We start from the raw sequence: 25,106 nt of genomic DNA on the forward strand, positions 1-25,106 counted from the left end.
CACAACTAAAGAGAAATGGAAAAAAACCCATTTTGGTTGGGTTACCGCAAGGGAGAGAGAGTGCTGACCGTGGGGTAGATCGGTGATGGCTGGGTTGGTCGTCGGTGGTGGCAGTGAGGCTGGGTGGCCCCGTACGGCAGCGCAACTAGAGAGAAATGGGAAAAACCCATTTCAGTTGGGTTACTTACCTCAGGGGAGAGAGAGGGTTGCACGTGGGGGAGATCGGCGGTGGCTGGGTTGGTCGCCGGCATGAGGGAGACTCGCTGTGGTGGCGGTGAGGCTTGCTGGCGCACGGCGGCGCTGGGTTGGGCTGAAGGAGGATGGGGCGTGGGGGAATAATCGGGCCATAGGAGAGAGAAAGAAAGTGAGAAAAAAAATCATTATAATATTTATCATTATTATATATAAATAAAAAAATAAAATCACTATAATATTTATCACTATTATATACAAAAATAAAATAAAATCATTAAAATATTTATCACTATTTTGTAAAAAGTAGATTCTCAGTGGATCTCAAATATACCAAATTTTTTTAAAGATATTGTGCATATTTTACACGCTTTAAAATTATATAAATAATTTCTCTTGTTAAAATTTATATATAAATAATTTCTTTTATTAAAACACTGATTTAAACTAATTTAAAATTTAAATAATTTAAATATAAATAACATTTCATACATAAACTATCAAATTTAATTTATAAAATACTAATATTCCATCATTAAATAAATGATGAAATTTTACTAAATATTTTTAAGAAATTAAAACCATATAAATAATTAAAGTTTTAACATAATTTAAATATGATAATATTCTTAATTAATTAAATTAGGCAAACATGCGTGTAGAATGAGAGAGAGGGAGAAAGGAAAAGTGGAAGAAAATGTTAGTTTTTGGATTTTAAATCCCAATCCTTCATCTTAAATTTTTCATATTTAATCTAACGGTAAAAATTTAAATATTAATTTAAACTAACATAAAATAGATAATTAAAATATAAATATTATATCATATACTTAAAATCAACTTTAATTTATAAAATACTAATTTTTCATCATTAAATAAATGATAAAATTTTACTGAACATTTTTAAGAGAAAAAAACTATCTAATTAATTTGAATTTTTAATATAATTTAAATTTCATAATAAATGATGAACATGAATAAATAATAATTTCATTCTTATGTATTAGATTATTTTAATATTTGAAGTCACACTTTATTTTTTTCTTCAATTTGACAGATGTGGCAAACGTCCTTTACTACTAAGATATATATAGTTTACCACTGCTAGTATATCTATATATATATATATATATATATATATATATATACACGTACGTATGTTAAATAAAATCTACGAATCATCCGGGTCAAAAGGAAATTAAAAGCAAAAATTGAGAGAGAAAGAGGTAAGCTCACGTAATCCAAGTCTATATTTTAAAAAGATTAATAAATAGTACAATTAAAATTTTGGTAGAATTATTATAAAAATTAAGAACATATATCTCTCTCCTAAATAATGTGGTATTCTATATATTATTTATATCCATCAGTAAATATAATAATTAAAATACCAGTCTTATACAGTGGAAAAAGGCTCATAAAAAAGATAAGAGTTTAAATTAATTTTTTTTAAAAATATAGACAATCATGATTAATAGAAATAATCTTTTATGGATAGTAAGAGGCAGCCTATCATTATCTGTCTATACAACGAAAATGGACAGAAACTTTTTCTGCAGTCTACATGCATTGACTGATGATATATAAGAGACCTGTAAGTACCTCTATTATTGCTGGTCGCTAGATGACATAATCAACTAGGGCCTCAACTTTACAAAAGTCGATGAAATTGAACCAAAACAGCACAAGTTGCTCTGGACTGGATAAGCAGGATAACTACAAAAATACTACTCTCACCGTTACTTATACCGCTCTATTTTATCCTTTTTTTTATTTAATAATTAAAAAAGCATTTTTTAATAATATTATTATTTTTTTAATTTTTTTTAAATATTTAAAAGTGCTAAAAATACATATATGAAAAAAAAAAAAATCTTATAACTGACAGTAGCTCTAGCGGTAACTGGGAGCCGTGGCCGGCTGTAACGCCACCATAAAGTCCAACATTCAATAATAAAACCATTTTTTGCACTTAATTTACATGATTAAATACATATATACAAAAGTAAAAAACGACAAGTAAAGAATACATACAGTATAATATTGACATGATAATATTTAGTTTTATAAAAAAAATATTAATTATAAATTTCTTATATAAATTAATTTCATTCATTTTAGCAATAAGATATATAACTTTTTAATATGTAAACTCAAGTTCGAATGAACCTCACTCGAATAGTTATCAGATCAGTTTAGACAGTAAAAATGTTTATTTCATTTTATTATTATAATTTTTTAAATTTTTTTTATATAAATTATAATAAATAATTTAATTTTTTTTTTAATTTTAAAATAATAATAATATTCTAAATTAGACAAGGAGCGCCATTCTAGAAAAATATTCTACGCAAGTAATGAAATGTATCAATCGGCCAACACTACAGTAGCTGACGTGGACCCATATCACATGTATGCATATTGCCGTCACTACAGTTGTACTGCTATCATTGTCCTTTTCGCCATTCACGGGGAAGAGTAATTCTAAATAATTGAGAAAAAAGGATCTAGAGAAAACTGGAACTTAGGGTAAAAGACATAGTTTCACAACTTTCGTCACTACACATTCTATCGTCTCTTTCTTATAATTGAACTCCTTCGTACTACTTATTCATGAGCCATTTGTGTACTACTTTCAATTGTTAATTGGGCATGTTGTGAAGTTGGAAAATAAATATGTTTCTTGTTCGGCTTCTTCTTCCAGCTTCAATCGTCATGACCGTTTGCTTTGCAACTTTTGCTTCCGGAGCCCCTGATCAACTGCCCCCTGATGAAGGTATACACACACACACAGATATATCTCAAAGCCTTCTTTTATTTTTTATTTTTATCGATTGACATATATATAGTCCGTTAATACAGGAGTGAATTTGATTAATTGGGTTTGCTTAATATATAATTGTGGAGTTTAATTTACAGTGCAAGCTTTACGTGACATATTGCATACGTTGGGGAAGAAGGACTGGGACTTCTCTAACCCATGTAATAGTAATGTACCACCAACGGACGACATAAAAGAGATTGCTGCTGTTAGCTGCAGCAACTGCACCTTCGGCAATGGCAACGTGTCGTACCGCGTTGTGGGCATGTACGTTGTCATCTCTCTTTCTCTGATATCTTAATGACGAGCTGTTTCTTACGTTGTGGGCATGTACTCAAATTGAGATTTTTCTTGAAAAGCACCTAGCTACAAAGTTTGAATGTATAGAAGATGTACTCGAAAACCATCATAGAAACTTTTACTAAACAGTGAACAATTTCTTATTTAAAAAATTCTACCTCCGCGCAATACATGGTACGTCCACACATGGTTTTTCATTTTTTTTTGAGTAGTTCTATGCACAACTGTAAAGTGCGTAAATATCGTGTAATCGTTTTGAAAAACAGTAGAATCCATTATTAAAAAATTAAATTTTTCATGTGAATTTTATATTTTATTCATTTTTTTCAAAACGATTACGTGGTGGTTACACAATTCACAATTATAAATATTTTCTCTTTTTTTTCCTTCATAAATGTAGTATGGTATATGGATTATGAATAGAAGAACTCAATTACTATAGGAGAAATAAAATAAATATAAATTTAATGTGTGGTGTGTGGCATGATCAACAACAAAATTCTAATTTTTGGTGGTCATGTTGAATTCAACAGTGGCAAAGACTGGAATTCGTCGAAGTCCACAACGTGCCATGAAGAAACCAAACCCTTGAGGAGTTCGACATATCCAAAGGGTTCTCCACCAGCAGTAGCTGTTGTAAAGAGTGTGTTGAAGAAAATCTCAACTCTTGTCACATTGCTCGACGTGACTACATATCTCAATTGAGAAAAGATGGACACCCATCCATTTATGGCTTTGGAGGGAAAAGGGGGAACGATTGTAGTCATTGGTGTCTTCCTGGTGTCCCTGATACATGGAATCAACTCTTATACGCAACTCTTATCACTCCATGAAATTCAAAAAATAATTAGAACTTTTTAACCAAACTGTATTGGTAATACGCATACTATTTCTCTGGTAAATGAAGAAGATAAGTAAAAATAGAATTTATAAAAATACTTCTATTCAGATGAATGTTATAGATAGTGAGAGGACCTATTTATAAAAAAAAGAGACCAAGTTAAATAAGGAAATACATAAATACAATATCTCCTAATCTAAATTGTATTCCAATCAAAATAATATACATGAAATTACGACAACAAAATATAATCGAAATGTTTGGCGCCCTTAAGAGGAGTTTTTACTTTTTTGGTAACATGAGAACAGGATAATCGAGGAAAATTTAGGATTGAAGTAAAGATTTTTAAATAAAGAGAAATGATATTTGTAATTTTAGAGTATGCAAATTGCAACCTCCACATATTCTATTTTAAAAATAAATGATTAAATCTAAGATTTACATTAAAAAAAAATTTAATAATAAACGGTTATTTATTTATTTTTTTAAAATAAAGTAGGCTGAGCTATTGATTTAAGGGAAAAAGATGTTTGGGAGTAGTAGTTGGGGCAGATTTTCATGAACAACTGTGGACATCGAGTTGAGGACCTGTGGTCCTTCATGCAGCCACGGGGGACTATATAAAATAAGAGTAATATTACTCATCATTTCAATTATCATCATCTTCTCATCATCTCATGAAGTGAAATAAGATAATTAGAGACTATTTATTATATTTCATTTGTGAATTTATCATTTAATGTCACATTATGGAATGATAAGTTGATAATAAAAAAATAAATATGGAATATATTTTTTTATAAAATAAATGGTCATTGAGCTCACATTTGATAAAATATAAAATAAATAATAAAATTTATCTTTTTATATTAATTTAAGTAAGTAGTACTGATTTCATATGTATAATAGCATAACAGAGGTGATCCTAATCGAATCAACATTCTACATTTCATTAAATTAATTAAATATTTCACTTATCGAACTTTTCATTGTGGGAGAATTAGACTCATACGTAAGGATATCGAAAAGTGTTAAAATATAAAATAAATAATAAAATTTACATCTTCTTATTAGTTTAATCTATTTTATTTCACAATCTATTTTCAGCAACCAATGTTAACAATTAGTCGCGATTTCCCAATTTTAGGCATTAAATTTGTAATTGTAATATATTAAGAAAATGATATAATAACAATATGTATATCATAGTCAATTTACAACTTAGCATGTAATAATTATTTTTTTTCATGTACTTTAAACTGTTATTAGGACAATAGTTTTGAATTAAAGTGAAAAGAAATAATTTTTTAATATGAAATTGTAGATAAAATATTGTGCGACTCATAAAGTCCTTACAGTCTCTCTCAGCTCGTCCCTATATATCTATCTCCAACGAAAGGTCCGTCCTTGCATTTGGTCTCCACTACTGCTTAGGTCCCAATTAAATTCAAACTGATCCTATCGTCTCTCTCTTATACTTCTCTGAACTCCTTCGTACTACTTATTCATGAGTCATTTGTGTACTAATTTAAATACGCAATTACATAATAGACCACTTCTACACATTTACCATGACCCAACGATACTAACTGACCCACGTGACTACTGACTCACTTACAGGCCCATTTTTTAGTATCTGGCCCACTAAATGAGACTCTGTCAAAATCCATAACAAAGTATGCGTAATTCATAAGGGAAATGCTTTGGGTCCCGAATTCGGGACCCAAAGTGTGTCCTGAAAGGTTTTTTTTTTTTGTTTTTTTTTTGTTTTTTTATTACTGAATGATTAAAAATATATTTTTTAATGATGTTGGGATTTTTTTATTTTTTAAAAAAATATTTATGATGATTAAAAAAATACATAAAAAAAAAACAAAAAAACAAAAAAAATAAAAAGCTTATTCGGGACACAAAATGGGTCCCGAATTCGGGACCCATAGCAGTGCCCAATTCATAAGTACTGACTCAAAGGAAACGACGAATATCATTGACCCCTCGTTGTATATCTTTTTTTCTCACGTTGATTTCAGGGAAAAAGATGTTTGGGAGTACTGATTGGGGTAGATTTTCATGAACAGCCGTGGACATGGAGTTGAGGTCTTGTGGTTCTTAATGCAGCCACGCAGGCAGGTACTATACAATCGTACAAAGTTGAGAACTGATAACGGATACCGACAGAGTGCAATAATTTTTTTTTTTTTTTTTTAAGAAATGGCCATTGGGTATCAAATATAAAACAAATAATAAAATTTATCATTTTGTATTAATTTAAGTAAGTCGTAGTTTCATATGTATAAGTCCTAATCGAATCATCATTCTATATTTCATTAAATTAATTAAATATTTTATTTATCAAATCTCTTATTTAAGAAAGAATTAGACTCACATGTAAGATAAAATATTAAAATATAAAATAAATAATAAAATCAACATTTTCTTATTATCTTAACCCATTTTATTTCACAATCTATTTTCAACCACCAATGTCGACAATTAGTCGTGATTTTCCAATTTTAGACCTTAAATTTGTAATTATAATATATTAAGAAAATAATATAATAACAACTATATCATATTCCATTTGCAACTTAGTATGTAATAATTTTTTTTTTCATATACTTTAAACTGTTAATAGGACAATAGTTTTGAATTAAAGTGAAAAGAACTAAATTTTTAATATGAAATTATAGATAAATTGTAAAGCAGTTGGTATTTATCATTATCCAATATATTATATTAATCCTCTTTTTGGAAAGTTTGATTTTGGAATTTCTTTTTTCCTTATAATTTTAAAATGATTAATTGGAAATAGTATACTTTTTCGTGTAATCTGTCGATTCTGTCCGTGTGTCGAGCATTTCTCCTCCTATATATATAATTAAAATTGGCCGGTGTGATAATACGATAACCTGATCACATTATGATCTATTAATTATGAATTTTTTTATTTATGCAAAGAAGACTTGGTCTCTAATTGATTAGTAAATTTAAATATATAAAATATATTTTTTTTGCTCCCACTACTGCTTACGTCCCAATTAAATTCAAACTGATCCTATCGTCTCTCTCTTATAATTCTCAAGAAAAAAGATATTTCAATGAATTTTTTATTTTATTTTTTAAAATATATTTTTTTTTATTTTACATATTAATTTTTATAATATATCATACATCAATTTATCAATTTTTTTATACCAATTAAATATTATACTTTTTAATATTTTTTTTTTATTTTAAATTTTTTTTCTAACTATCAATAATTTAATCAAATGTTTTGATATTTATAATATCTCTCCATATGTAATTTTATATAATTATATTCTATTTTAAATTAATTCAAATTTATAAACTAAAATAAGATATAAATTAATTCAAAAAATAAAAAGAAGAAATTAATTCAACTTCAAATTTTGCCATTAGCGTCTAGCAAAAAAGAAAGTGTAAAAATAAAAGAGAGGATTTTAAATAAAAATAAATGACTTTTAAGGAAATGAAAAAAATTAAATAGTAAGAGAGAAAAATTAATTTAAAATATTTACAATGGCGATTAGCTCGTTTCACATCTAACATATACTATAACAGAATGTAAAATAAAAGAAGAAATATAAGATTCGTTGGAGGTCATTTTTAAGAAAATTTCTTTATATTGTAAAGAAAAATGTATAATATAGGAAGTGCGCTAGACTTGGCGCAGATTTTCATGAACAACTGTGGATATCGAGTTGAGGACTTGTGGTTCTTCATGCAGCCACACAGGCAGGTGCAATACAATCACACTTTGTATGAGAACTGGGTACGGATACCGACAGAGTGCAATAATTTTTTTTTTTAAAGAAATCGCCATTGGGTATAAAATATAAAACAAATAATAAAATTTATCTTTTTATATTAATTTAAGTCGTGATTTTATATGTATAATATTATATAAGAGGTCGTAATCCAATCATCATTCTATATTTTATTAAATTAATTAAATATTTTACTTATCAGATATCTCATTTGAAAAAAAATGAAACGAATATAGCAATATTTTACTTATATGTATAATATTTTCATGAACAACGGATATCGATTTCTTTCTGCTCTCTTTAAATCCATTCTCTGTTGTATATATAGTATCTGGAAATTTCCCTTCTGCTCTTTTTACGTTTCATTCTCAGTTATGTCTACGGTATCTGGCAAAAAGAATACAAGAAATAAACTGAGAAATAAAATTATAAACTTCAAAACATGTAGTTACATAGTAAAGTATGCTAAAACAACAGAAAAACATATATAAGAAATAATTCAGAAGATAAGAAATAAAAACATATATATGTACATCTACAGATATTCATTAAGCTCAAAAGAAAACTGATGCTTAGAAAAAAAAAAAAATTCTTCACACATGTTCAGATCATATCTAATCAAATATCAGATACAGTAAAATATGCTAAAACAAGATAAAATCATATATAATAAATCAGACAATGAGAAACAGAGAAGTAAAGCTTTATAAACATTAAAAAAAAAACTGAGCCAATATATTCATCACAACAGCTCAATGCATAAAATAAAATGACAAAATAGATCACGAAGAGTAAAGCTCAGAAGATATAACATAGATATAACAATCTATGTTCAAATATGACATATATTCATCATAAAAGATATACGTTATAAGATATATACAGGTCTATTCATATAACATACATATTTTTGTGATGATATAACATATATTCATCACCAAAAGGTCTTAGATATAATATAAGAGAAAAATATCTAAGACCTGTTCAGATCTATACATGAAAAAAAAAATCACAAATAAACCAACTTAAAAAATATATATATATACATCCACTCAAATCTGTAGCAAGAAAAAAAAACACAGCAAACAACTTTAGTTCTTTCTGTGCACATAGGAACGATACTGTCTCCCTAAGTTTCTACATAAACTGAGATCTGTTGGAAATAAACAAAGTTTGTTCATTTACATACAGATAAACGATGGAATGAACAAAAAAAAGAGTAAAAGAAGAGAAAAAACCAGATTGAAAAAAAAAATTAACATGGAAGAAAAAATAAATAAATAAATCAGATCTGAAAATAATCTCTTCAAATTTGTGAACATCTGTTCAAAGAGAAACAGAGATTAAAGAGACGAAGAACCCAAAATCACAAAACATAAATCACATAAATAGAACCACTTGAAATAAAAAGGTCCTTCAACGAAAGAAAACAGCACTGCAACCCAAAACACAAAAATAAAACAAAATAGCAAAAAAAAAAATGAAATCAAAGAAATCAATTCTTATATGTATTGGGAAGAAAAATACCTGTCAAAGAAAAAAACAACTGCAAAGGGAGATCCGAAGAACAGATCTAGAGATCTATATGCATTTGAAGAAAAATAGACCTGCAACCAAAATAAAATTTAGAAAATAGAATCTCAGATCAGTGCGTGTTGAGAAAAAATTATATATGCGAAAATTATTTATGCGAAAAATTGTTGTTGCCATTTTTACAGATCTAGAGATCTATCTAAATAATGAGTTCTTAATGTAAAATAAATTAATTAATATTAAATAATATTCTTAAAATAATAAAATTATTTAAATTAATTAATTTTTTAAAACTATATTATTTTCTTAACTCTAAAATATAAAAATATTTACTTGAAAATTAATCATTGTTTAATAACGTTACAAATACTTCATTTAAAATGATTTTGATAAAATATTTAGAAGATTTTATAATACTTAATCGATTTAAAAATCATCGGCTGGATTTAATAAATCGTACTTTTTTTTTTTATTGAAATGAGAAAAAAACACATTGTTACATGTTTGTTGACCTAGCTACTAGCACATGATTTATTAAATTTTTTACTTAGTATATGAATTGTACACGGAACCTAATAACACATGGAAATATAGTTTATTGATAATTCAAATCAATTCATATATCTATTATAAAGTAAATAATATGTTCCAATTTATTGTACTTATTATTATCCCTAATATGTTAATATAGTTAAATTGTATAAATATAATTATATTTTTATTATATTCTGTCTTTTATATATTATTTTTAAACATATATGTTGATTATATCTTTATTTCAAATGTGCCATCGCGATAGTTGGAATCTTGCATTTTTGCTTGCCTTTTATTGATCCCTTAGTTTTTGATTTGTCCTTATCCCTTTTAATATAAAAAAAAAGTCTGGTGTTTATATTTTGTAATAATTATTTTACTTATTCACATAATTGTTGACAATATCTTCTAGCATATTTATCCTAGATTTTAGCTGCAAATATTGAACTACCTAGCTCTGAAGTACGTACTAAAAGCCTTGCACGAAATCATAACTAATACTTAGGCCATGTATGGAAAGTGGAAAGTGAGATGAATGCATCTCAAACCTACTACATTGTTAATGTCTTTCATCAAACCATTAGATGCAAAACATAGAAGGGAGGCATATGAGCTTCAGTGGATAATTAATTTTCGAACCATTATTGAGAATATTGAATATGACGAATTGCCGCTTAAATCGCCAAATTATAATATTGTTTCTCTAAATCAACTTGAAAAAAATTGTTTGAAACAATGCATGTTTTTAAATTGTGTATTATGGATTTTAAAAAAATATGGAGATTAGAGGTTGGTTGGGATGAAATGGAGATGGAGGATGAGAACTTCTAATTTGTCTGTTGTGGATTTGAAACAGTGCATGTTTCTAAATTAGGTATTGTGGATTTGAAATATAAAGATTAGAGGTTGATCATAATGAAATAAAGATGAAAGATAAGAATTTGTTAAATATGTGTTGTGGATTTGAAAAAATGCATGTGATTAAATTTAGAATGTTGATTGTTTGTTATAATTCAATTAATGTAGTAATACTAAACTTTTATTGATACATTTAATACATACATGATCGAAGTCAGATTTATGATGTGTGATTTACATTAGTCATTTTATTAGATCAATTAAAATAACTTCTCTACACTTGTTTTTTTTTTTTATCCTTTTTAGAAATATGGAGATTGGAGGTTAGTTTTAATGAAATGAAAATAGAAGATAAGAACTTGTGATTTTTGTGTTGTGAATTTAGAACATTTCATATGTCTGGATTTAGGATATTGATTGTTTATTAGCTTAAATTAATATGGTAATATTAAATTTTTATTGATACATTTAATTGTCAATTTTAATGCAGCGATCAACATTTGTGGTTAGAGGCATTCGATGACAGTGCCTCAATCGCAATGGTAGCCTTTGAACCTACAGCAGAACGAATTCTTGATTGTACAACAAAAGATATTGTGCAGCATGTAGAGCAGGTAAGATTTATACTTTTACGCACATTTAAGAAATTTAAGAAATTATTATTTTTATATGTTTTTGCCATTACGGGAGGATCATTCGTACATAGAGAACATTACAAATAGGATTGAAGATAAAGAGTTGATGATTGTTTTGGGTGCATTTATGAATGAATTTGGGAAACTGCGCCAAAACAAACTTAACGTATTATCTGTCAATGATATACGTAAGACAGCAGAATAGTTATTTCAATTTCCTTCTAGACTTCCAGTTATTATAATTTACAGCTATAATAAATTCATATGTAAAATTACGAGATAGCTCTTGCTTTTTATTTGTAATTATGATGATAGCGCATTAACTTCAATAGTCACTTTTTTTTTATCTATAATAGAAAATTGTGTAATCGGTCCGCCCTTTTTTTTTTTTTAAATAATTAATAAAAAAATTTATTTAAAATACTAAATTAAATTAAGTGACTTATTAATGTGGATTATGTAACAAACTCAATAAAAAAATATTTTATATGGTCAATAATAATAAATTAGATGAAAATTATATTATTAATTTATATAATTACTATATAATTAACTAATTGATATTATATATTTATTAATTCATAGAATATTAACAAGTGTTAATAGTATATTTAAAATTTTATATTGTTAATAGTGATAGGTTAAATGAAGATATATATAAAATATTGTTAATTTATAGAATATTAACAAGTATTAATAATATATTTAAAAATTTATATTGATAATTGTACAATTATTATATATAAAATAGATATAAAAAATATTTTTTTTTTAAATTTTTCATTCGATCCTGTCCGGCCCGGTCCGGTCTGAAAAAACTGTGGACCGTGGACCGGACCGAATGATTTCGGTCCTCTAAAATATGGACCGGACTGGACCGGTCTAAGTCTCGGTCCGGTCCGGTCTTAATCACCCCTAGTTAGTGCAAATTCTTATGTTATAATTATAGATATTCTGTAAATAATATATGTGATTATTTTTGTGATCAATTGAGAATCTTAAAATATAGACAAAATTATTACATTTTATAATTATATATATTAACCTATCTTTTATTATTATATATCTTTAGATTTCATAAATATTATTTTTAAAAATATTTTTTATATTTTCACAATTGGGCACACGTGCAATGCACGTGTTGCCCTTTAATTGCACGTGTGCCCTTTACTAGTAGAGAAAATATACTTACAACCGTGAATTGCGTAACCGTCGCGTAATCGCTTTGAAAAAAATGAATAAAATATGGGACCCATATAAAAAAAATTAATTTTTTAATAGTGGACCCCACTCTTTTTCAAAGCGATTACGCGGCGGTTACGCACTTCACGGTTGTATGTAGAATTACTCAAAATTAAGAGAAAGAGGTAAGCTCACGTAATCCAAGTCTATATTTTAAAAAGATTAATAAATAGTATAATTAAAATTTTGGTAGAATTATTATAAAAATTAAGAACATATATCTCTCTCCTAAATAATGTGGTATTCTATATATTATTTATATCCATCAGTAAATATAATAATTAAAATACCAGTCTTATACAGTGGAAAAAGGCTCATAAAAAATATAAGAGTTTAAATTAATTTTTTTAAAAAATATAGACAATCATGACTAATAGAAATAATCTTTTATGGATAGTAAGAGGCAGCCTATCATTATCTGTCTATACAACGAAAATGGACAGAAACTTTTTCTGCAGTCTACATGCATTGACTGATGATATATAAGAGACCTGTAAGTAACTCTATTATTGCTGGTCGCTAGATGACATAATCAACTAGGGCCTCAACTTTACTAAAGTCGATGAAATTGAACCAAAACAGCACAAGTTGCTCTGGACTGGATAAGCAGGATAACTACAAAAATACTACTCTCACCGTTACTTATACCGCTCTATTTTATCTTTTTTTTTTTATTTAATAATTAAAGAAGTATTTTTTAATAATATTATTATTTTTTTAATTTTTTTTAAATATTTAAAAGTGCTAAAAATACATATATGAAAAAAAAAAATTTTATAACTGACGGTAGCTCTAGCAGTAACTGAGAGCCGTGGCCGGCTGTAACGCCACCCTAAAGTCCAACATTCAATAATAAAACCATTTTTTGCACTTAATTTACATGATTAAATACATATATACAAAAGTAAAAAACGACAAGTAAAGAATACATACAGTATAATATTGACATGATAATATTTAGTTTTATAAAAAAAATATTAATTATAAATTTCTTATATAAATTAATTTCATTCATTTTAGCAATAAGATATATAACTTTTTAATATGTAAACTCAAGTTCCAATGAACGTCACTCGAATAGTTATCAGATCAGTTTAGACAGTAAAAATGTTTATTTCATTTCATTATTATAATTTTTTAAATTTTTTTATATAAATTATAATAAATATATTTTTTTTAATTTTAAAATAATAATAATATTCTAAATTAGACAAGGAGCGCCATTCTAGAAAAATATTCTACGCAAGTAATGAAATGTATCAACTGATCAATCGGCCAACACTACAGTAGCTGACGTGGACCCATATCACATGTATGCATATTGCCGTCACTAAAGTTGTACTGCTATCGTTGTCCTTTTCGCCATTCACGGGGAAGAGTAATTCTAAATAATTGAGAAAAAAGGATCTAGAGAAAACTGGAACTTAGGGTAAAAGACATAGTTTCACAACTTTCGTCACTACACATTCTATCGTCTCTTTCTTATAATTGAACTCCTTCGTACTACTTATTCATGAGCCATTTGTGTACTACTTTCAATTGTTAATTGGGCATGTTGTGAAGTTGGAAAATAAATATGTTTCTTGTTCGGCTTCTTCTTCCAGCTTCAATCGTCATGACCGTTTGCTTTGCAACTTTTGCTTCCGGAGCCCTTGACCAACTGCCCGATGATGAAGGTACACACACACACACACAGATATCTCAAAGACTTTTTATTTTTATTTTTTTTATTTTTATCTATTTACATATATATATAGTCCGTTAATACAGGAGTGAATTTGATTAATTGGGTTTGCTTAATATATAATTGTGGAGTTTAATTTACAGTGCAAGCTTTACGTGACATATTGCATACGTTGGGGAAGAAGGACTGGGACTTCTCTAACCCATGTAATAGTACTGTACCACCAACGGACGACACAAAAAAGATTGCTGCTGTTACGTGCAGCAACTGCACCTTTGGCAATGGCAACGAGTCGTACCGCGTTGTGGGCATGTACGTTGTCATCTCTCTTTCTCTGATATCTTAATGACGAGCTGTTTCTTATGTCTCAAATTTTTCTTTTATAGAAAAGCACATGATACCATTAACAGAAAAACATTACAAATTGTTAACGTGATATATGCTCAATTTATTTTACAGTAAAATGTATTTTATAATTTAACTTATTCACAAACTTGTAAAATTAAATTATTTTTTCAAAAAAAAAAAGTAACTAAGGTCTTGTTTGTGTAAACATGTATTCTTAGATATTTTATTTTTAAACATCACTCAAATATAAAATATTTTTCAATTTTAAATTTTTAACTTTTTCATCTAATCATTACAAATTTCTCAAACTTTCAAACTAAACATAAATAATAATACAATTTTTTAAATCTCAAAATAAAAATTTTATTAAAAATTTATATTCAAACAAGATTTTAATTTTATAATATTTTTATTCAATTTTTTTCTCATCTCATGTTTCAAAACTCAATAAAATATTTTAAATCAAACAATTTTTAAATAATCTGAAATGTTCTAAGTTTCCAAATGATTCTTAAATGCTTTTAAACTCCCTTGCTAGCCACTATTTTAAAATATAATAATATTTGCGAAAAAACTAAAAATTAAAAATATATAATTCGTTTTCCTTATGAACTCAATTCTCAAGCGGTGAAGTTAAAAGGTTAGAATAATGGCTTGGTTGCAAACCGCTGAATTACAAACTAACGACCGCTTGCCCAAACTGCATGCAGTGAGTTCGGTGACTATGTATGGTTTCTTAGGCTCGGCATTAGAGTATTTTGAAAATATATTATTATTATTATTATTATTATTATTTAGTTATTTTTTATTATTATTCATAAAAAAACCTGAAATCACCCCCTATCTAAATACAATATTAACCTACCACAATTTTTGCGGATGTCTTTTCAATAATTATTTCTTTTGAGCTTTACAAAATGGAAAATGCTAGCCCCGCTCTAATGTTCCGTTATTTCATCCCGCTTGACATGGCTGAGTATTTTTTTCATTTTAAATTGATATAATTTTTATTAAATAATGATACTTAAGCTTATTTTATTAAAATGTCCTCCATTTAAGATAAAGACGTTATGAAACAGTACTTGTAAAAAATGGTTCTGTTTTTATTATCAATTTCTCGTGATTGAAACATAATTACTTTACAATTTTGTTTTAAATATTTGATGACATTTTTAGAAATAATGATATATACATATATATGCTCCTTATACAGGTAAAATTATTTTTACAAAAACATTTTTGTCCTTATCATTCTCCTTTAAAAACAAATGATTTTCTACTGAAATTTCAGATATTTCATGAGACAAAATCTACCAGGCACTCTTCCTCCAGATTTGGGGAAGTTACCTTGCCTGCAAGTATTGTAAGTGTATTATATGTGTATTATTTTCTTTCATCAACTAACTTATCTATATACTGGAACTCATTTCTTCGTCTCCCTCTATCGTATCTGCAGTGACCTCTCTTACAACTACCTTAACGGTTCAATCCCTTCGGCTTGGGGCTCCTTAAAGCAGCTTGTCAATATGTACTCTTACTCCCTCTTATATTAGAATAATGTTAGACATAAGAGTTAGATATAAGTTTTAAATAGATAAATTTTGTAAATTTTTTATAAAGAATTAGGTTCCTCTAAAAACCATTTCTCTATTGATGTGTCTGTTTAGGTTAACGTTGTTCTCATGTGGATGTACGTAGCTAATTGTACGTTAATATATATTAATATATTATTGTAAGTAATTATTCGTGGCTTTTAAGTTTTAGAGCATATTTAATATTTAAAATATCTTTAAATTTTATGAATAATAATAAAACAGTTTGAACTAAAATATTTGATTAAATTTTAGAAAGAAAAAGAGAAAATTTTAAATAAAAATATATTTTAAAATAACTATTACATTAGAGTTTATGAAAATGAATATATAGAGAATATAATTTTTTAATATTATATATTTCAATTTTAACACAATGGTCTGGTCTTATCGCAGTTCCGTTTCAGGAAACCGGTTAACGGGTCCTATCCCTGGAGATCTTGCGAAAATCCCAACTCTGACAAGCTTGTGAGTTTCGATCGCACCCATTTCGTTTCTATATTTTAACAGTTTTTTGAGAGGATTATTGTTAGCGAGCAATTCGGTTTTGTTCTTCGCAGGACGGTCGAGTACAATCAACTTTCTGGAAATCTTCCTCTAGAGCTTGGGAGTTTGTCCTCCTTAGAAGTACTGTAAGATGAATTTCATATTATCAATTGCGAGTTCCATTTCTCTTATTTGCAGTGAGAATTAATTGGATTGGATTTTCTGTAGGAAAAAATGTTGAATCCTGATATTGCTGATAATTTTTTTTAATAGATATTTCTGATAATTAAGCCATTGGATGGATTAGTACTTTTACTTGTATATTTATATAATTTATCTATTGTTTCGATCGTAGTAAACTCAGGTCGAATAATTTTACTGGGGAGCTACCTTCTTCATTTGCAAACTTGACCTCAATGACAGAGTTGTAAGCTTCTAATTATTTCTTTCTATATCGAGTTTTATTTCCATGTGCTGAAATTATAAGTTACTAATATTTGCCTTTTGATCAGATACCTATGACACTTTTTTTTTTTTTTTTTTTGGTCTTGTCCATCATTGATCAAACGTAAATGCAGTCGGATCAGTGACAATCAATTTTCTGGACAGATTTCCAGTTATATTCAAAATTGGAAAAATCTCACTAAATTGTGAAACCTTATAATATATTCCTTTTTTGAAAAGATTTTGTTGTTATTATATTACGAAAATCGTATATTATCATGACTCATAAAATCCAAATATGGCAACATGAACAGATATATTCAGGCAAGTGGTTTGAAGGGGCCAATTCCTCCCCTTGATCTTTTGGGAAAGTTAACTGTCTTGTAAGTATGAATATTCTTGGCCTATTATTCTCACAGCTATATATATATATATATATATATATATAATCATCTCGGTATATATGGAGATGGAACATATATATAATATGATTTGAACGACTATTATTTGTTGAATTTTGACATACAGGATGATCAGTGACTTGAATGGATCTGATCAAGTAACTAATTTTCCACTGAAAAACATTGACGTGGCACGATGGAAAACACTGTGAGTCCAATGTTTCAGCAGCATAATTTTCCAAAGTAATGTACGATCCTTATGGCTAGCTACTTTACTCAAGTTTTACATAATTAGTTACTCTTTTTTTTTTGCAAGGATATTGAGGAATTGCAATCTTACTGGACCGCTACCCGAGCCAATATTATCTCCCGGGGTTGGGATATCATTGTTAACCTTGTTCGTATAGTACTTTTTGATCATCTTCCACTTATTTTCCAGCCCGTTTTCTGATATATATTTTAGAAACCTTCGTGAAACTAATTGTACCGCTTGAAAGGACCGGAGTTGAATCTAATTCAGTTAGTTATAAATTCTCCTCATGCAGAGATCTCAGCTTCAACAGTCTAAGTGGAGAAATTCCAGAGAGTTTTGGAAGTTCACTACGAGATGTACCACGCATGTAAGCAATATTGCAGACAGAAATAGATTGATTTCATTCAAATTAAAGCTGAGATCAACTAGCTAAGTATTGGCATATTGGGGATGTAGAAGTCCCATTAATTTAGAATAGCCTGATCAATTAAGCAATTTCTCAGCCTACTTTTCCAGTTTGTTCAATTTTTCGTTTAATTTGGATATTGGAAATATCTTATTATTTTTTACTTATTTTTCATTATTATTAAATATTTTATCATTATTTTTTTTATTCTTATTTTTACTATTATTAACACAATATCTTAAAATATCTCACTATTAGTACGTGAATTATTATTGATATATTTAGCTAGCGTTTTCAACGTGTTAAAAAATCTGCATAATGAGGTACCCGCATTAATGACTTAGCTCATCACATATAAATACTGATTTAGGCATTTCAATATGTTTAAAAATTTATAAAATCTAATTCCAAAAAGTTAAATTAAAAAAAAAAGAAATAAATTTAATTATTTATATTCATCTTTACGATATTTGTCTCAGAGCAAGTTTACCAACGCTAGCAGCTGTAATGCACAAAACTACGTATGTAATGATGCTGACAGCTGGTTAATACTGATTCTGTACAGATACTTAACCCGCAACTTGTTTACTGGACCAATACCTGATTGGATACTGGATGGAGGAAAAAATATGTAAGCAAATTCTCGGCCAAATTCCATATCAATATTTGAGCTTTCTTGGAATGCGTGGTAGGCTAGGCTGGCATTTAAGACTACATAATTAAGGGTGATGCTACAGCTCCCGCTGGGACTCCTGCGGGGAGCTGTAGGATTATTTTATATATTTTTTATTTAAATAATTTTTTATATAAATCTTTTAATATTTTAAAATATTTATAATAAATTTAAAATATTATTAAAAAAATACTTTTTTAATCAGAAAGAAAAAAATATATATATTAAAAAATATTTTCTTAATTACAAAATTTATTTCATGATTAAGAAAATATTTTTTAATAATACTATTTTTTTTTAATATTTAAAATGGATATGCTACAGCTTCGTTGGATTTAACATGTACTTTTTTATATGTATTTTTTTAATTTATTTTATATATATATTTTTTTACACTTTTAAAAAATAAAATAAATTTAAAATATCATTAAAAAACACTTCTATAATCAGAAAGTAAAAAAAATTATTAAAAAATATTTTCTTAATCACGAAGTAGAATAAATATTATTTCGTGATTAAGAAAATATTTTTTAATAATATTATAATTTTTATTTTATTTTTTAAAATATTTAAAATTATTAAAAATATTTATATAAAAAAAAACTAAAAAAAAATAGATAAAAGAATGCTACAAGCTCCCGGGCATGTAGCATTTTCCTATAATTAATTAGCATGATGATAACTAATAAGGCTGTTGGTTTGACAGTTGACACTGCAGTCTACTCGTGTGTTATTTTTCATCTGCATATCAGCTTAAAAATGGATGAATGAAAAAATGTTCTGATCACCGAAACCAATTAGTTCTGCACAAATTTACTAATTCCAATATCTTCTTTCAAATTCGAGACTCATATATTTGTATTATATATTGCTGTATTTGTTTCGAATTGAAGGGAAAGAACTAGCCTACTTACTGGTTTCGAATCGAAGGTTCTGGTATTTGTTTATGGCATTAGTAGCAAACATAATTATGACTATATATGAAGAAGATCATGATGATCATTTTAGGCAGTATTTGCTAACTATTATTAGCTTATGATAGATAATTAATTGATAAGCTGAATCTTTTGGCCAATACACAAGAATGAATTATACGAAGAATAAGAAGAATAATTTGAATCTGATGTGATCATCTTCCCAAGAATTTGATGATCTGTCATGTAAAGTAAAAGTACTTGTGATAATTTGATCGTGCTGCATTAGGGAAGACGATGAAACGCAATGCTTCTTTTGTGTGCAGCGATCTTTCATATAACAAGTTTACAATTCCTGAAGGATCTAAATTATCATCATCAAATTGTCAATATGGGAAAGGGTAAGACTTTCATGATCTAATAATATGAGACGCACATGCTGCATGCAGCATGGTCACATATACTCACTCATGAACTTTTATCTTGGTGTCATGCATTTTCCTCATCAGGATTAACTTGTTCGCAAGCTCTTCGATGGACAATGAGACGTAAGTATCAATTTGTTTTGTAAGTTTTTCTAAGGTCAACTTTCATGTGAAATATGACACAAATCCAATTTAATTCGTTCATGTTATATATATTAATGCTAACTTGTTGATCTGGACCTTCATTGTATTACGTACGTACCAGTAGCAATATTGTTTCGTGTTTGAGGATCAGCTCGCGTTGTCCCAAAAGTAAGTTGAAATGTCATATATATACTTCCTCTAGATTGATAAATTCTCGTGGTTACATTTGGGTCATCAGTGCGTGGTATAATTTTTGATCAGCAATACGACATTCATGTTCTTAGCAAAACTTCCTACAGTTTGTAAATATATAGATTTTTAAAAACAAACAAAAAAATGACGTAGAAAAAAAAACTCATCTGAAATTGTAAAGGCCGTTTTCTTCCTTTTGCAACCCTCCCCCCCAATTTTTCTTTTTAATGAAATTAGGCCTCATGTTTTGTCTACCCGATGAACATGTGTGGCTAAAATGTTGCTTTTTGTCTCAGATGGCCAGTACAAGCTTCATATAAATTGCGGCGGACAAGAAGTAACTGTTAATAACAGTATTAAATTTGATGCTGATACAAATTCAGGGGGACCTTCAAATTTCTTCCTCGCACAAGACTACTACTGGTCGTTTAGCAGCACTGGTCATTTCCTATTAGATAACCGCCCTAAAAAAGCTTTCATTTTGTCAAATTTATCCAGACTCTCTACGGACACGACCAATCCCGAACTGTACATGACAGCGCGTTTTTCTCCTCTCTCTCTTACTTATTATGCCTTTTGTTTGGTAAGTGGAAAGTACAGAGTAAGGCTCCATTTTGCGGAGATAGTGTTCACTGATGATGAAACGTATAAGAGCTTGGGAAGACGTGTATTTGATGTTTACATTCAGGTAAATTTCCTACGTACGTAAACATTGTTGCTAGCATGAAACAATTGTTAATGCATAATTAACATGTAATTAATGGATTCGAACATTAATATATATATTGTAGGGAGAGCGAAGGCTGAAGGATTTCGATATTGTAAAGGCGGCAGGTGGGGTTCGTAAGCCAAATATACAAAGTTTTGATGCTGTCGTGACTAATAGTGGTACCCTGGAGATCCGTTTCTACTGGGCTGGGAAGGGGACAAATACTATCCCATCGATAGGAGACTATGGTCCTCTTATTTCAGCCATTTCTGTGGATTATCGTAGGTTTTCTGTTGAATATTGAGCTCTTGCATTCACTTCTAATGGCCTGGTTTGCTCACGTATCTAATTAAGCTTTTGATTTTACTTTTCTTTAATTCTGTGGATAATTTAAGGCAGCATGATGACGCACATACTTCATGCAACATGCCAAACTCATTAAATTCCATCAATTTGTTTTTTTTATGTAACTGTTCATTTCAATATTTTCCTTTAATTTGTTTGAAAACAAATCATGCAGACTATTAAAATTCCAATTAAGTAGTGAAAGATCAAAATAATTGTGTTGATTTTTAACTACTTTTGAAACTGTCGGACTTCATACATTTCTTAGTTGGCTAGTTGATGATTTCTCCTATCAATTGCCTTGACATGAATATTGATCTTAAACTATAACCCTCCTAAATTTATATATTCTCGATGCAAACTGTCTTGGAATTTATTCATAATATTCTAGTATGTATAGTAATATGATTTATTTTCTATCATATTTAGTTTATTGTATAAATCAATTAATATAATTGATTTATTATATTTCCGTCATTTCTCTAGCTCCATTCACTGGCCTATAAATAGGGACACATATTATGCATTCAACACTTCATTATAGCAAAGATGTAGGCCTCAAGGCCTCTATCATTCTCTCTCTCCCCATCTCCCTTCTCTTTTCTATATTTTATTTTATTTTATTTTTATTTTTATTTTCTACAGTTGATCAAATCCCTTCAAGTATACCTAAAGGGGGAGTGGTTGGAATTATCGTTGCCGGAGCTTTTGTTATAATATTATTTATTGTGGCTATACTCTGGTGGAAAGGTTGTCTAGGACAAAGATCAAGTGCTACTGAACATGGTAGTTTCGAGGCAATTAATATTGTTATTATCAAGCAGTTTCCTTCTCTACAATCAATATATAGAAGTTTCATTAAAATATTTTTCATCTGTATCATAAGGAATATTGTTAAGAATTCTTCAAATTTCCTAAAGATACTTGCCTATCTAACTTGGCACCATCCTCAGATTTAAGAGGCCTAGACCTGAAAACTGGAATATTCACCTTAAGGCAAATCAAAACAGCCACAAACAATTTTGATGCGGCGAATAAAATTGGGGAAGGTGGTTTTGGTTCTGTTTATAAGGTATAGTGGAGCAAATAATTTCCTTTGATTGATACGAGTTGAACTGATCTTCTTAAGTGTAGCTCTTTCTTTTTGAAGTGTCATTGTTTAAGCATGAAAAGAAGTACCATGTTTTCTTTATGCACGTAGGGCCTTTTGTCTGATGGCACCACGATGGCAATCAAACAGCTTTCTTCCAAATCAAAGCAAGGAAATCGTGAGTTTTTGAATGAGATCGGCATGATTTCTGCTTTGCAACACCCTCATCTTGTAAAGCTCTATGGATGCTGTGTTGAAGGAAATCAATTGTTGCTGGTATACGAGTACATGGAAAATAATAGCCTCGCTCGTGCTTTGTTTGGTAAAGTTTTATATATATCTTCATGCACGAATTACTTTGTTTACTTGTATGTGTTTTAGTTTACATGCAATCAATGATAACATGCATGTATCATGTATGCATGATGCTAATCCTAATTAAAATGCTTTCTATTAACTTGATTGATTGAAGGGCCAGAAGAATATCAATTACAATTGGATTGGCCAACAAGACATAGGATTTGTGTTGGTATAGCAAGAGGTTTGGCCTATCTCCATGAAGAGTCAAGGTTGAAGATTGTCCATAGAGACATCAAGGCTACTAATGTCTTGCTTGATAAAAATCTCAACCCTAAGATATCCGACTTTGGTATGGCCAAGCTTGATGAAGAGGATAATACCCACATCAGCACCCGAATTGCTGGAACTTAGTGAGTTGTATTTTATAATTCACCTAAGACTTTTGTTTTAAACGAAAAAAAAAAAAAAAACAATTAGAAATGTTTGTCGTTGATTATATAGCAATATTAGAAATTCCCGATGTTGAAAATGCCACATGATGATCTGTGATTTTGCAGTGGTTATATGGCACCTGAGTATGCGATGCGAGGCTATTTAACTGACAAAGCAGATGTTTATAGCTTTGGAGTAGTCGCCTTGGAAATTGTCAATGGGAAGAGCAACACGAGTCCCCGGTCTAAGGGGGAAGCTCTACATCTTCTTGATTGGGTGATTTCAATATCTTTTTGTCTTGCATTTCTTGCTTTTACACTCTTGGTTATTTTTATTTTCTTGTGTTTGCTAATATTAAAAATGTGGATTAGCTGGGGAAACATTTCATGATAGATATAAACTATCCAATTGCCACACTTGCAGAGCAAGAATGAAGAATCAACTCTGTCTTCTATTATCTGTTTCCCGAGTACTTTTTTCTTGGAGTACAAATTTCTTACCAATATCACGTTGTTACTGATTTCTCAAGTCAAAAAGAGCTATTTTTCCTCTGTAGTCAGTAGCTTATTCTATGATTTGTTTATGTAGGCACTTGTTTTAAAAGAGAAAGGAAATCTATTGGATTTGGTTGATCCAAGATTAGGCTCAAACTACATGAAGGAAGAGGTTATGCGTTTGATTAATGTGGCTCTCCTATGCACTAATGTTTCTGCATCAGTTAGGCCTACCATGTCCTCAGTGGTGAGCATGCTTGAGGGCGACGCTGTTATTCCAGAGTTGGGTCCAAATTTAAGTATCATAGATGATGAAATGAAAGTGAAGGCACTATGTGAGCATTTCCAAGATAAGAAAGAACTGAGTAGGTCGGAAAATAGCCAGACCCAAAGTTTATTAAGGGATGATCCATTCACGGGTTCTTCTACATCCGCTGTTGATCTATATCCAATCAACGTGGATTCTAGTTATTGGGAGAAAAGAGTTTAGATAAATGAGCAATACTGCTGATCTTCATGCTAAGTTTGCCGTCTTTAATCGTGCATTAATTATTGTGACATATTATATATGTGGTGTACTTAAATGAAAAGTCACATTATTTAATAAGGATTCTGTGGTGTAATAAATGTGAATTGCTAGCATAGCTAGGCATCTGAAAAACCGTAAACTTTTATATGTGATACTGATCTGGGATTATATTTAAATTGGGACATAATCTTTATGTTTTACAATTTACATTTCCTGATTTTCATGTTTAATTTTTCCATTGATATCGCATTCTGATTAGATTTTGTATATCATGTTGGTCTATAAAATCAAAAGATTTATAGCCATACTCGGCAATTTTTTACGTACGCATCCCCTTTTGATTTTTCCGGATTATAAGATAAAAAAATATTTATATTGAATTTGTAAAATACATATATAAATTCTCCTTATATTTAATTTTTTACATATTATATTTTAATTTTTAATTTCTTCAACCCGGTTGGTTCCATCTACTTGTTATAAAGCAGAATGCTCTACGAT

General features: G+C 28.8%; 2 protein-coding genes across 4 annotated transcripts; both read left to right on the forward strand.

Moving 5' to 3' along the window:
- The first annotated feature begins 2,739 nt into the window (after positions 1–2,739).
- LOC118349388 lies at positions 2,740–4,209 on the forward strand. Its single transcript, XM_035693742.1, has 3 exons — positions 2,740–2,968; positions 3,112–3,280; positions 3,847–4,209. The coding sequence occupies exons 1-3, from the start codon at positions 2,869–2,871 to the stop codon at positions 4,016–4,018; spliced, it is 441 nt and encodes a 146-aa protein (XP_035549635.1). The 5' UTR covers positions 2,740–2,868; the 3' UTR covers positions 4,019–4,209.
- Positions 4,210–14,207: 9,998 nt separating this feature from the next.
- On the forward strand, positions 14,208–24,784 carry LOC108987565 (probable leucine-rich repeat receptor-like serine/threonine-protein kinase At3g14840). 3 transcript variants are annotated; one of them, XM_035693732.1, is made up of 24 exons: positions 14,208–14,420; positions 14,572–14,740; positions 16,068–16,139; positions 16,233–16,304; positions 16,765–16,836; positions 16,929–17,000; positions 17,210–17,281; positions 17,433–17,504; positions 17,613–17,681; positions 17,827–17,907; positions 18,016–18,096; positions 18,245–18,319; positions 18,924–18,989; positions 20,272–20,346; positions 20,455–20,493; positions 20,636–20,682; positions 21,003–21,394; positions 21,498–21,696; positions 22,406–22,546; positions 22,714–22,832; positions 22,962–23,172; positions 23,323–23,560; positions 23,708–23,858; positions 24,171–24,784. In XM_035693732.1, exons 1-24 carry the CDS (start codon positions 14,321–14,323, stop codon positions 24,564–24,566), a joined length of 3,081 nt encoding a protein of 1,026 aa, XP_035549625.1. In that variant the 5' UTR covers positions 14,208–14,320; the 3' UTR covers positions 24,567–24,784. The 3 variants fall into 3 exon arrangements, with proteins under 3 accessions (XP_035549625.1, XP_035549627.1, XP_035549628.1); XM_035693734.1 differs by having other exon boundaries at positions 17,213–17,281; XM_035693735.1 differs by lacking the exon at positions 17,433–17,504 and having other exon boundaries at positions 14,209–14,420.
- Positions 24,785–25,106: the final 322 nt, after the last annotated feature.

The sequence above is a fragment of the Juglans regia genome, chromosome 9 (genome assembly GCF_001411555.2).
Source record: "Juglans regia cultivar Chandler chromosome 9, Walnut 2.0, whole genome shotgun sequence".
Lineage (NCBI taxonomy): Eukaryota > Viridiplantae > Streptophyta > Magnoliopsida > Fagales > Juglandaceae > Juglans > Juglans regia.